Genomic DNA, 12,411 nt, shown 5'->3' on the forward strand with positions numbered 1-12,411 from the left:
AATGTTGGAAAGCTAGTGAAAGTAACCAACTCGCCCCTCACACTTGTCCCAGTATAAGGCAAGATTGGAAGGGTGGGGTGGGTGGGGGGAGGCAGGGGGGAGAACGACCAAGAAGACAGTTAAACTTGGTTACAGCTAAAAGAAAGTTACTAATGGACCAGGGGAGGACCCCCAGCATACCAGAAGTTGGGAAACCGAGACACATTACTAGACTTGGGGGGGCTGGGAGGGGGGAGGAAGAAAAGCAGAAAAGCCCAGAGTCTTTGGTCATCCAAACCAGGAACTGTACCAATAGAAGAAAATGGAAAGCTGCTGAGGGACAAGAACCCCTTTTGAAGAGTTAAAGCACCATAATCAGAATATTGCCAGAAGCGTCCCAAGAGACTTGTTGAGGCTGTACAAGCGTGTTCAGGAAAAGGGAGTCATTCTCTTGGATGCCTTTTTTTTTTTTTTTTTTTTTTTGAACCTTTTTGAATAGTGGTAGGGACGGAATAGGGAAGTTTGGCACAGAGGACAGACTATTACTTTGAACAATCTCACTGACGACGAGCATCTTAGTTTTGTGTTATGATGGGCAAATGCCATATTAGAGAACGATAGGCCGACATACTATAAATCTACTTGTGAAAATGCCACCAGTTACTCGGTCTTCTGACCTACCACAACAGGCACACTTTCAGGGAATGCCTCCACCATCTGTAAATGGGTTATTTCAGGTAATTTCTGATTGAAATTGACAATCCTGTATTCCAAATAGTTAATTTTGGAAGGTTCTTTATGTGAGGGATGCTTTAATTCTTGTTGGGGAGATTTATCATGTGTATGCTTCTTCCCCTCTCCTAGTGAGAACCCCAGCACGTTTTTCTGGACTTCTGGACCTTTTTCTGAAATCTGAATGAGTGTAGCCTTTTCCCACGCATTCATTCTTGTGGGCTCTGTCTTTTGGAACTCTATTCTTTGTATTGTACCTGTACTATGGATTCAATGTTCCTCCATAACTCTTAAAGGCATCTGTATTTTACTTTTGAAGCACACAGCTGCTTATGGGCAGTGTTGCTAGGGACCCTTGGTCCTCCTTTAGAGATTATTTTTCCTTATACTAGAGTAACTACAGTTCTTAAGGATAGCGATGCATAGTATCCCTCCTAAACCTGTATGGTCTGAGAGATTGGTACATATCACCTTTTGTGGAGTGCCAAAGGGATACTTAGTATCCCCTCATCTCTGCTCCTGTGACTTTTTATCTCGCATAGACAATCTCCTAGTTATGGCTGGTGGCATTGGACGTGTTCTACCAACTATTGTGTGATTTGTCTACTGCAGGCTGTGACTGAAGCCTCGATAGAGCACAGGAGGAGTTTTCCACCCCCCTGTCCTTTGCCTGCCTGAATGTAACCAGCACCCACTGGGGGTCTGGCTGTCTTGATTGGACAGCGAAACTCCCCTTTTTGTAAACTGCTGAGGTTGATTGCAGAGGAGTGAGTGTTCAACATGTATTAAAGGTGAGGCTTCTGAAGTGAAAAGCAAATCAACCACTGGAAGCTGAAGTAACTGAAGACTACCAGAGATGCCTGCAGACCTTTTGCAATACCGACCACTGCTGTCCTGGCCCAGTTTTCTGTGTGACAGAGGAACTCTGAAGAGGACGACTCTCCTTTGACTGGTGGCAACAACCAGTCCCAAGACAAACTGTGATATGAGCCATCTCCCAAGGTCCTGTGAGTTTCTAGAGCTTTGGAACCCCAATACCAGGAGACCTGCTGCACATTTTGAGTGCCTCATCGTGGAAAGTCTGTATCTGTCCAAGGCTTTGCTGAACCTTCAAGGACACTCCAGAGAGCCAATCCAACTCGTCCAGACCCCCTCATCAGAGTGTGGAACGGCAGGAATTGAAGTAGATTGACCAGGCGAATCGCGTCCTATGGTGGTACTGCAGAAAAGGCGCTAAAACCGCAGAGTGACCAAAGAAGTTGATGAAAGCCGTGCTAGAGGTCCTTCCACAAGGCTGCTGCTGAGAGATCACGTCCATTGTCCTGCCTTTTGTCATCAGACCAAGGAATCCAGAGGTCTGGTCCAGAGCTGTAACATATGTTTTCTTCAAACCTAAGGTACTGTGGGGGGAAACGCTATTGCTTACCTTATTCCAGAAAGTCCCTCCAGAACACTGGTGTGTATGTAGAGGTGTCCAGGGCAACTCCCGATTACCTGTGACTCAAGCCACTGCTTGTGCTCCTTTAGCAAGTCCTTTAACAGGGTCTCTGACGTGGGTTAAGTCTTCTCATATCTTCTTTCCTAGAGACTAGAAAGTATGCATAGGTACTTTTGGCTTGTGCTGCTTTCCAAGACTTTAAGCCTCTCCGAACTGCCTTTTAGCTAGGGTTGCGTTTTGGACTTGCTGTGCAGGGAAACTGCCTCTAGAACCTGAAGCTTTGATAGGATTACACTAAACAACTGTTTTCTTTCCCAAAAATAACTCTTATGCTCACTAAATCTAATTACCGTATTAGTTTGTGGGTTCTCGGTATTACCGATAATACTGTAGAACTGTCAAACTCCTATGACAATTGTGCACGTTCAGCAACTACCAACTAAGTGGCCTTTTGAAAGTACTGTGAAGTATACCTGTGTGTGTTGGTTTGTTTTAAGTATTTAACAGTGACTCTTGTGTAAATATAATCTATATTTTATTTTAATATAGATGTATCTATAAGTGTTTCTTTAAGGTGCATCACTGACTGTGTTCAGTGTACTTGCCTGCAGCTCACATCTTCCTCTTAAGATAAGCTTGACTGCTCTGACACTCTACCAAGGTCTCTGAGTAGTATAGACTGATACTAAGAGTTGGAGAGGATCTACAAACCACTGGCATAACTTACCAAAGGCTTGCTTCCAAGTAGGACTTAGGAAAACTACCGTAACAATGTTAAGTGATGCGAGTGCTTACCCTTTACAGTGGGGTATTGGAGAATGTGGTTTTTGTGTTTGGTGGGTTTCAGAGCTGCATAGGTTTAAGTTCTCGGGTGTGTCTGGTCTGTTGATCCCCTCTGCAACACCTCCCAATGTAAGGGGTGCACGCTGCAAACTTGTATTGCCCAGGGAAGATAATGGGGCTCTGCCAGGTATGAGACCTGTGCAGGCTCAAAACACATAAGAAAAGAACATGGAGTCATCTTATAATGCAAGTCTTATACACTTTTTGAGTAACCTAATCTATGTAAATAAAAATGTAAATGTTCTTTTGTTCAAAATCTTAAATCTCCGAATGTTCTTCACTGATTGCTTTGAAATTTTGACACCATGTTGCATTCGAATAGGCGCATGTTTTTATATACCTACTATACATGGATGTCACACCTGTGACAGGTAAAACATGCTTTTTCTGAAAAACAGCGCCATCTGTTGGATGAAAAAGCAACACATGCTATTGCGACGTGCAGCCAGACTTTAGGATGCACGGTTGTGAGCACAGCGATCGTGTTCTGCAGCTTCAGATCTGCTTCGTTCTCAACAGAATGAACACGACAGGCTGAGAATGGCATAAAGACGTCAACGAGAAACCGCAGATCAGCGTAAAACTTGACTCCGTGCTCGGCAATCATACGATTACAATCGCCTTGCATTCCTGTACAACGTAGCTGATGATTATAGTTTGAGCTGGCATGTTCTCATAGGCACCATGACTGAAGTGTGTCCTTATTGCAAGGCTCTGAAATTTAAAGGAGAAAGGAAAGGAATGTGTTGCGCCACCGGGAAAATTAAACTGCCTCAACTTGACTGAGCCACAGCAACGCGTGACTGGGGACCGCTAGTTATGTATAAAACATCAAGTTGCTGGATCTCCATAACCTTGGCAGATGTTTCCCTCGCTGTAGAATTTAAGCATCATTATCCCTTTTGTGTGATGTTTTTGTCCTCTGATCATGCATTTTCCTAGTCCTGCTTGTACACTTAAAGAAGGCTTCTCCGGCAACCCTAAATCAACAGCACATGGCTGCCACTGTTTACATCTTTGAGCATCGCTCCTTTGTGTGCCTCTAAATCCATCCTAGTTTAGAGGCTTTAGAATGTTTTGGGTATTTGGCTCCAGAGTGGAGCCTGTTTTTTTTTAGATAAATTATGAATAGATTGGAGAGGTCATCCATCTGGGTATGTCCCTGTTAATCCATCAAATGTAACTTTGCGTCTTCTAGACAGAACCTCTGTGTGTTCCTTCCGGGTGTTTTGGTCTAGCGCATTCCAATTCAGATGGACACCAAAGTCATGGTGTATTAACTTATTAGAACATCTTCCGAGGATGGCTTTCAGTGAGCAGATGCCCTACACAAAGGATTTAACTTCTGGATTGATATATTTTAGTTATCAGTGTTGGTCATTTCCTTTAATGGCTAGTAAGGGACTTGATGTAGTAGGCAGGCTTAATTTTATTTTAACTTATTTTATGTGCCCATCTCTACAACAGATTTGTTTCCTTGTATTGCTCTTGCAGTTGGCGAAACTGGTTCCTGCTCGCAGTCTGCTTTTCATGGAGAAGCTTATTGGGATAATTCTGATTCCTATTCAAAAACATTAATTTGTTAACCCTTTTCATTTCCTGAATTTTTAATTCCTCGCACAACTGGGGGAATGCTGTTTGGTGGTCTGTTCTACGTGGTATTTAGATTTCATTAGCTTTGCACATTCTTTATCCTGAGTAATTGGGAAGCTTTCATAGCCTACATTCCTTTAACAGAGGTTGCCTCCAAGCAGAGGATTGCTATGTTCACCCAGGTATTGTAGTGTGCAGTCATCTATTTTGTGGTTGTCTGGGATTTCTGTACTGCACGGAGGTGCATTAAAGCCCTCCTCCCCACGTGAAATACTGCTGTGAAATGCCTTCCATGTGGAGATCTGAGCATGCTCTTAGCAGGCATTCCTACCTACTAACTCCTAAGGTTGATTCTCAGGTGAGACAGACCACAACATCCAAGTGAAAGTTCTCATTACTCTCCCCATCTGTTTTCATCGTATACGCTGTGCTAATTGAGTACAACTATAAAGATGACCTGCTGGAAAAAAAAGTGTAAAGATATAGTCCCCTGTGAAATGATAGCAACAGAGGTTTGCTTGGTCTCCTTGAGAATGTTATGCATGAGGTCCAATGTTCTTATTCTTGTCATATGCATGGAGTGTAATGTTTGCTTCTTCAGTAAGTAGGATACATCAGATACATGTTCTTACTCTTAGCGAGGGATAGAGTGATCTTTGGAAAGTTGAATGCTTAATGATTGGGAATTGTTTGCACAAAATATCATGTACATGTTCCCATTAAGAGATGTGCATGAGGAGTAATGCTTGCAATTTACTTTACATTTTCAGCTTTAATTTAAAGGACATTCCTCCAGGCATGGGCAATGAGTCTCGTCTCGATCGCAGCAAAGGAGAGAGCCGTTCGGAGAACATTCTAATGGACTCTGCCACCACGTTGAACAATAATGATGGTAAAGCATCTGCATCTCGTTGACTGTCACGCACCCTGTTCTTGGTGGGTGCTGGGAGGAGAAAATGGAGGACTCTGACTTACTTATGGGTTAACCTGACTGTACTCTGCCATTGCTTTTCCCCACCACCATAGAAAATGAGGAGACCGAAGGAAGTGATGTTCCTGCTGATTATATACTAGGAGACGTGGAAGGGGACGAGGATGAGTTATACATGATGGATCATGAGAATCCCCACAGTAAGTGAAGACTTGTACCTACAGGAAGGTTTTCTGAGAACTTACCAATGGGAACATTTCTAGCCAGAACCTGCTAATGTGTTTATTAAGTAGAGCTAAACCAAAAAAGGTCTTATAGAGGGAATATAAATGTAACTGTAAATATTCAGATTGCAAGAACTATTACTAAAACCATATGCTTAGAATGTGTGCCCCTAGGAGGTGAATACACATTACAATTGCAAGGATTATCTTGTTGGTGGGTGTAGTAGGCTATAGTAGGAGGTGTTTGGAGACACTGTCTACAATATTCTCTTGAAGGAGAGGTCATAGAGGAGAATAGATGCATAGTTATAGCTGCTGTGATTAATGTTCTATTTTTGACAGCTGCAAGGCTTCCCTCCTTGCAAGATGCTTTGTTTTGAGGTGGTGCAGAATGGAAGTTGTACTGCTGGCATGTGTGTTGAGAGGCATGGCCAGGTCACTTGTGTGCATAAGGCCCCCTCCACTACCTCCTTGCGGTCATTTCGAAGTCCAATGGATTGAATGATCGGCGACAGTTTCACTTCAGAGCCCAAAAGCATGTAATTCTCTGCTGTTTCCTCTACAACTCGTGCTTTCTACCTTTTTGTAAATAATTGAAATGCCCAATTGTTCTGATTCTTTGGTGTGCATTGGGTTGTCGGTGAACAAAATCTCCCAGAGTTGTGATCTATTGGGTGCACTGTATCAAAGCAGTCCCTAGCTAACTTGTAAGATTTGTTTCCATGCGTTTGTGTCCCCTGCCCAAAGTACTGTCTTTGGTTATTTCTCAAATGTTTCACAGTCCAGGGACAATGTTTACCCACATGTTGATGTAGGACATTGCTGTGTTCTGCTATTGGGTTCTCCCACACCTAATTTTCTCCTAAGCGAGCCCCAGGGTATACTGTGGCGCTCTTCAGCTACGCCTCCATCCTCCTATTGAAAGGTATGCATGAAAGGCAGTCCGTCGAGTGGCATACATCCCTTTACACTTTGATCAAATTTTTTTTGTAATTGATGCCCTGAGATGTGATGAGACACTTGGTCAAATTAAATTGATGCAGACCTTGGAGAGGTATTAGTTGGAATGATGGTGAGGGACGGAAGGGATGCTTTGTCAGGTTATGAATCGCCCTTTCAAGGTTGAGAACAAGACCGGTATTGCCCAATCAAGACTCTGTCCTGAGCAAATGAAATGATGCAGCAGTTTGCTGATGGTCACCTTGTTGACCAGGCTGGAAAACCATCTTTTTAAACTGAAAGCCATTTCAGCATTTTTAAAAGGCAGCAAGCATTGCTTCAGGTAAGATTTTGAAGTGCAGATTGACTTCCTATTTTTTTAAGTTGGGAGTAAACTTTTAGAAATGAGGGTTGGGTATTTTTATGGTGAGTAAAAGTTTATTTTAACTCTGCGAGATCGTTGTAATGCAGGCTTCTTTGCACCTGTAATTTATGAAAGTTAAAAGATGCATGTGTTTACTTTGAAGTTGATCTTCATATCCGGTAGTAATAAGACCCAAGCTCCTTCCCGATGCACTGCTTTGCTGAAACGAGCAGATTTGTGGTGGTGGGAGCATGAGGCAATATCCTTTGTGTTCTTTGCAGGGAGTATTTGCGCCTGCTTTTAAAGAGTCTTGTGTGCCAGTGTCATGATTCCTGCCCCTCATGTCCCCAGCCCCCCAAGATGTCAGGCTGGAGTAAGGCAACAATCACCTACATGGCCCTCAAGGGCCTCTCCATCCCTCCAAAGACCCACTTGGAGTCAGACTTGGTGCTTGTGGCACCAGACTCACTCACTCCCATAGGATAACATTGGGGATTGGACTCGGAGTGCATTGATGGGGACAAGATGGATGCCCCCACATATTTCGTTTCCCTGAACTGCATGTGCAGTCTAGTCTTTTGGGTGTGGTTCAGCCCAGAGACACCTGGGATACCCAGAGATTATTTAAGCCATGCCCAGGCTGAGAAACATGCTTTGTGTTTTCTGCACCTGCAGCGTGACACTCACCGTGTTCGGATCGGTCTCTAGTAGTCCTGCATCTTTCTTCTGCACTCAGCTCCTGCAAGAACACCGTTAGCAACAGCCTTACCTTGCGGCGCTTCTGCCCATCATTCATCGCTCCTTCTGTTCTGCGGACATCTTCGGCGGTGTCATTCCCATCCCGGCACGCAGCTTCCTAAGGAAAAGGGAACATAACAGATAAAAGGCATTAGTAAGTATTCAGCAAATCTTCACTTATTTTTAAAGACTGTACGAGCTTCAAACGCTTACCCGAATCCCAGCTGCTCTGGGGGAACTCTGTCTCCGGAACTTCTCATCCATCTGCAAGAGGGAAAAGACACTCCAGGTTAGCGTGGAAACATCTAGAGGCGCCGCATACCGCGCTTACTCACTGCATTTCTTCTTCATAACCGGCATCCACGCTGAAAACGTCGCGGCACCTAAAAGACACAGAAAAAGAACTGTTCAATACAAATACGAAAGGGTTGCATCGCGCTCTCACTCACCTTCAGCGCTACTCATCTCAGCAGCACATCGCCATCCCCGGACGCCGGCCATCATCTAAGGAAGGAAAGGAACGAAGTTAGAGAACTGTTCTAAAGACTCATTATACTTACCTGTCGGACTCTTGCCATTGAAGTAACTAGGCAGCAGCGAGCCCGCATCAATCAACACACCCCTGCGCTGAAAGCAGGATGGAGAGCACACTTTCCAAGAAAACAAGGCCCAGTCTCCAGTCGAGTAGACTCCAGGGAAGGGTTTGAGGTCGTAAGAGGTCAGAACAGGCTGAGTGACGTCCCCGTGGATACCAGGTGAGCGTTACAGCCAGACACTCTCAAATGCTACAAAGTAGGATGTGTATTGCACTTTCTAACACACAAAGGGGCGAGAGCCAAGTTTGTAAAGAATTTGTATTACATATAGGACTTGCCGACAATGAAAACGGCAGACTCTCCAGGAATCTTGATTCAGCTATGACCGAAAGGCATGAGGGTATGAACAATTGAAGGCTGTCCTCCTTGGGCTCAGTGTCTCAATTCATGAAGATGCCTATGGATATGCCACTGGCTTGGCAGGGACTTTGCAAGGACACCAAAATTGTTTACTTAAACTAGGGCACAGCCCTGTTACAGATTGCAGTTGCAGTGAAAGTGAGAGGGGCAACGGTGTGTACACCATATGTTTCTTGTGAGTGGAACAGAACAATATCCCCTATTTAAAAAAACAAGCATGTAAAAACCATATGTTATAATCTAACATTCCTGTATTTCAGGACAATAATCATATAACCTTATCTTCAGAATGCAGATTTCACTCTGTTGTTTGAAAGTCACAAACATTTTCTATGCTTTACAATTGAAAATGGAACCACTTTAATTTCACGGTCCTAATGCATCCACTACAGGGTCCTGTATTTAGCCTCATGGGCACAGGTTCAAATCCCGGCAGGTCCACTTAGCCCTTCATCTTTCCGAGGTCGATAAAATGAGTACCATTAAGTTGGGTAACAATAAACATCTGTAATTGGCGCCAAGATTCCCCTAAACGTGCGCTTTATAAATACGTCTTTTATGTTCTGCAAACATTCCATAGTGTTTTCAGATGCCGTGGGCTCTGGCATCCGGAAACTAGGAGGTCAATATCTGCAGCGTGCTTGAATGGTGGCTAAGATTGAAAAATTAGTTTAAGAGATGCCCCTTACAAGAAATTGTAGCATCAGTCATCTCTCGATTAAGGAGCCCACAAAAAGACCCTGTCACCTCATTTGTAGTCGCAGTGGCTCAGTCACATGAACATACTAGAATTCTAAAAAGCAATTTGCCTGTACTTTCAGTACATACATATTCAGGTATGCGAAACATACGATTAACATTAATGTACGGAAATACAAAGACGCACTTCTAGATGGTGCAATTGTTTGTTTTTTAAAATTGTATATGTAAATCCACTCTGAGTTAATCCTGTATCTTGCAATGTCCTTTCATACATTGCGAGTTCTGAATAAAAGTAGTCTCAAAGCTGAAATGTGTCACACAAATAGAATAAGACGTGCTGTTGTTTTCATATATTGTTGACTTACAAATTAATTTGCATGAAAGTGTTGTATATTATGATTTACAAGAAGTGTAATTGTCCAAAGGCGGCGAGATGTTCCATATAATGTAATAACAGTAAAATGCCATTTAATTTATTTTGGAGGCTTCGTTATATGGGCGTATTGTTACTTCTCATGCAGAGAGATGGCCTTGTTTCTTATTACATGGGCTAAAGTAGACTGTCTTATTGTTGTTTGCACATCAGTTGTTGCTATAGTCCTGTATTAATAAATCCGGTTTACTACAAAGGTAGGTTGCTTTTAGCCTTTACTTTGTCATGATTATTTCACTCTTCTGAGTTATGAGTTGTATAGGTCAAAAATGTTTTGCATGTTTCCCTGAAACAGCTTCTTGAAGATTCCCCAATTTAGAACAATGTAAATTGGTCTTTTGACCTTTCAAGTGTTAATTGCGGATCTTTCTATGTCATAATATATAGGTAAGTACTTACCATAATATACTCCATTGTATCTGTGCCAAAAACAAGAGATAACCAAAATAAATCTGCAGTGTTAACTAAGAGTATACAAAGCTTTTAAGAAGTGAGGTGCCAGACTGAAGTAGTTTTAGTTGGTGCCATATTTAATGCTATGAAATGTTGTAAGTTATGCCTCCATTGGTTGTGTAGATTACACAATTCTATGTTTGAAGTGTGGTCTGTATGTATCCCATTTCTATTAACTTTGACATAGGATCCCACTTTTGTTACCTACTCCTTATTATGTATGTCTAAATTATTCATTATAGAGAATTCTATTAGTGGCTAGAGATTAAAAAGGCCCATTGGTCGGAAGTAGAAATGTATTCAATCCATAATGTTGGAGAATTTTCCGGTTATGAATGTATCCAAAAGCACAAAGATAAGTGCATATATAGTTGGTTGTCGTGAAGCACCATATCATCTTTGGAATAGTATTATTCTTAAAGATACAGAAATGGATAGTCTGAAATCTGCTCACCAAGAAGTTGTTTGTTTACTGTTGGATGTCATTCTTACTGTCGTCTTCTACAAAATACATTTTTTGTTTTTCGTTGTCTCCAAATCCACCCTCAAAACAAACCACTTAAACAAAAAGTCAATCAGTACAATACCATAGAGAATTCCCTTTGCCAATCCCTGTGCAACCTCAAATCCACCCATCTCCCAATACCACCACACTATTGTCCAGCTGCTGCTCCACAACAGACCCATTACCCTGCTACGCCTTCCTGTGGGTTTCCCTCAAACCACAGCTTACTCCACCCCCATTCATCAGTCAATACTTTTTTAAAAAACTTTTGGCAACATCCCTTCTCCCTTTACACCCTTTTTTCTAATTATGTGCAATAATCCACCCCTTCCAACTATCTGTGACAATTTGGTGGTGTAGAAGTACCCCACTCCATTGCCAACACTTTCTTGCCCATCATGGCAGTATTGAGTAGGTTTTTTCCTTGATACTGAATGCTGAGTCGTCCCCCTCCCCCATACAAGAGCATCAATTTGGGGCAGTCAGGTATTGGTTCGTTGATAGTCCCGGACATCTTGTCTCTAACTAGGTCCCAAAAGGACCTACATGGTAACATATGGCAGAATGAGTCCACTCCCACCCTGCATTTAAGACGGCGGGGGTCAGCTGCCCTCCCCATCCGAAGAAGGCGATACCTACTGTTATATACTCTGTTTAATATCTTATACTGCATTAAGCGCAATTGCATAATTATGCTCGCTTCCCTTGGTGGGCTCAGCGCTTCAACCCAGTCTTCCTACTCCATAGTTTCCGGGTTCTCCGCCAACTTCTCTCGAAACTTCTGCAAGGGTTTGGATGTGAAGATGTAATTCTTATTGTTGGTGAGAAAGGCAAAATCATTGTGCATAGCCGTATAGAATAATTGGCTGATACCATCTGGTCACAGAGCTGGTGTTATGTGATGGACCGGAGTAGCAGAGTAGTGTATTGCTCAGTCTTGTGTATCCACCCCAACGCACAATATTTTTCCATAATTGTTAAATATGTGGAAAATAGACATTTTAAATGGGGGATAGTAGTTGAAATGTTGCCCTCCTAGCTGTTAAAATTTGCATAAACAGAATTTCATGCAAAGGTAAACAAATTGGCTTACTGCTGTGTTGCAGCCGTTAAGTATAAGACCTGCCATGACTATTTTTGCAGAGAGAATAAGCCTGGGTTCCAAATGTTGCAATTGGCAAATTGCCGGCAAATGCAAACTGGTGCAGGGACACCATTAATGATATTGTGTTTGAAATTAATGTAGTACTAACTTACAGTATGTGTTCCAGGGAAGATGTTTGCAGTCGCAACCTTGGTAGAACTCTCTGAAATAATTGGATCCAATGGTGTTCTAAGTGGAATTACGGCAGTCTAAAACTTTAGATTCAATGCCTGTGTGTATATAAGGCAACCCTCAACAGCATCCTCGTAGTACTAAAGAAAGGGACTTTTAACTCCTCTTAGAACTACTGTCTAATAGTGGATGCCAACGAAAAGGCGGGTGAAAAAAGCAAGGGTAACAGTTAAATATATGTTGCTCTAATAAATTGCTGAAATATCTTCTGCCAGTATGATTTCAAATATTTATAACAAACTTCA

The 12,411-nt window shown here is 42.5% G+C and overlaps 1 protein-coding gene across 1 annotated transcript in view; it reads left to right on the top strand.

The window, feature by feature from the left end:
• The window catches only part of WDR24 (WD repeat domain 24), a 199,894-nt gene that overhangs the window by 148,781 nt on the left and 38,702 nt on the right, over window positions 1-12,411 (top strand). The window contains exons 6-7 of the mRNA XM_069647019.1: window positions 5,356-5,477; window positions 5,612-5,716. Of these exons, the coding sequence (XP_069503120.1) occupies window positions 5,356-5,477; window positions 5,612-5,716 (227 nt within the window). The remainder of the gene's footprint in view (window positions 1-5,355; window positions 5,478-5,611; window positions 5,717-12,411) is intronic.

The sequence above is a fragment of the Ambystoma mexicanum genome, chromosome 2q (genome assembly GCF_040938575.1).
Source record: "Ambystoma mexicanum isolate Mex_15411 chromosome 2q, UKY_AmexF1_1, whole genome shotgun sequence".
NCBI classification, from domain to species: domain Eukaryota; kingdom Metazoa; phylum Chordata; class Amphibia; order Caudata; family Ambystomatidae; genus Ambystoma; species Ambystoma mexicanum.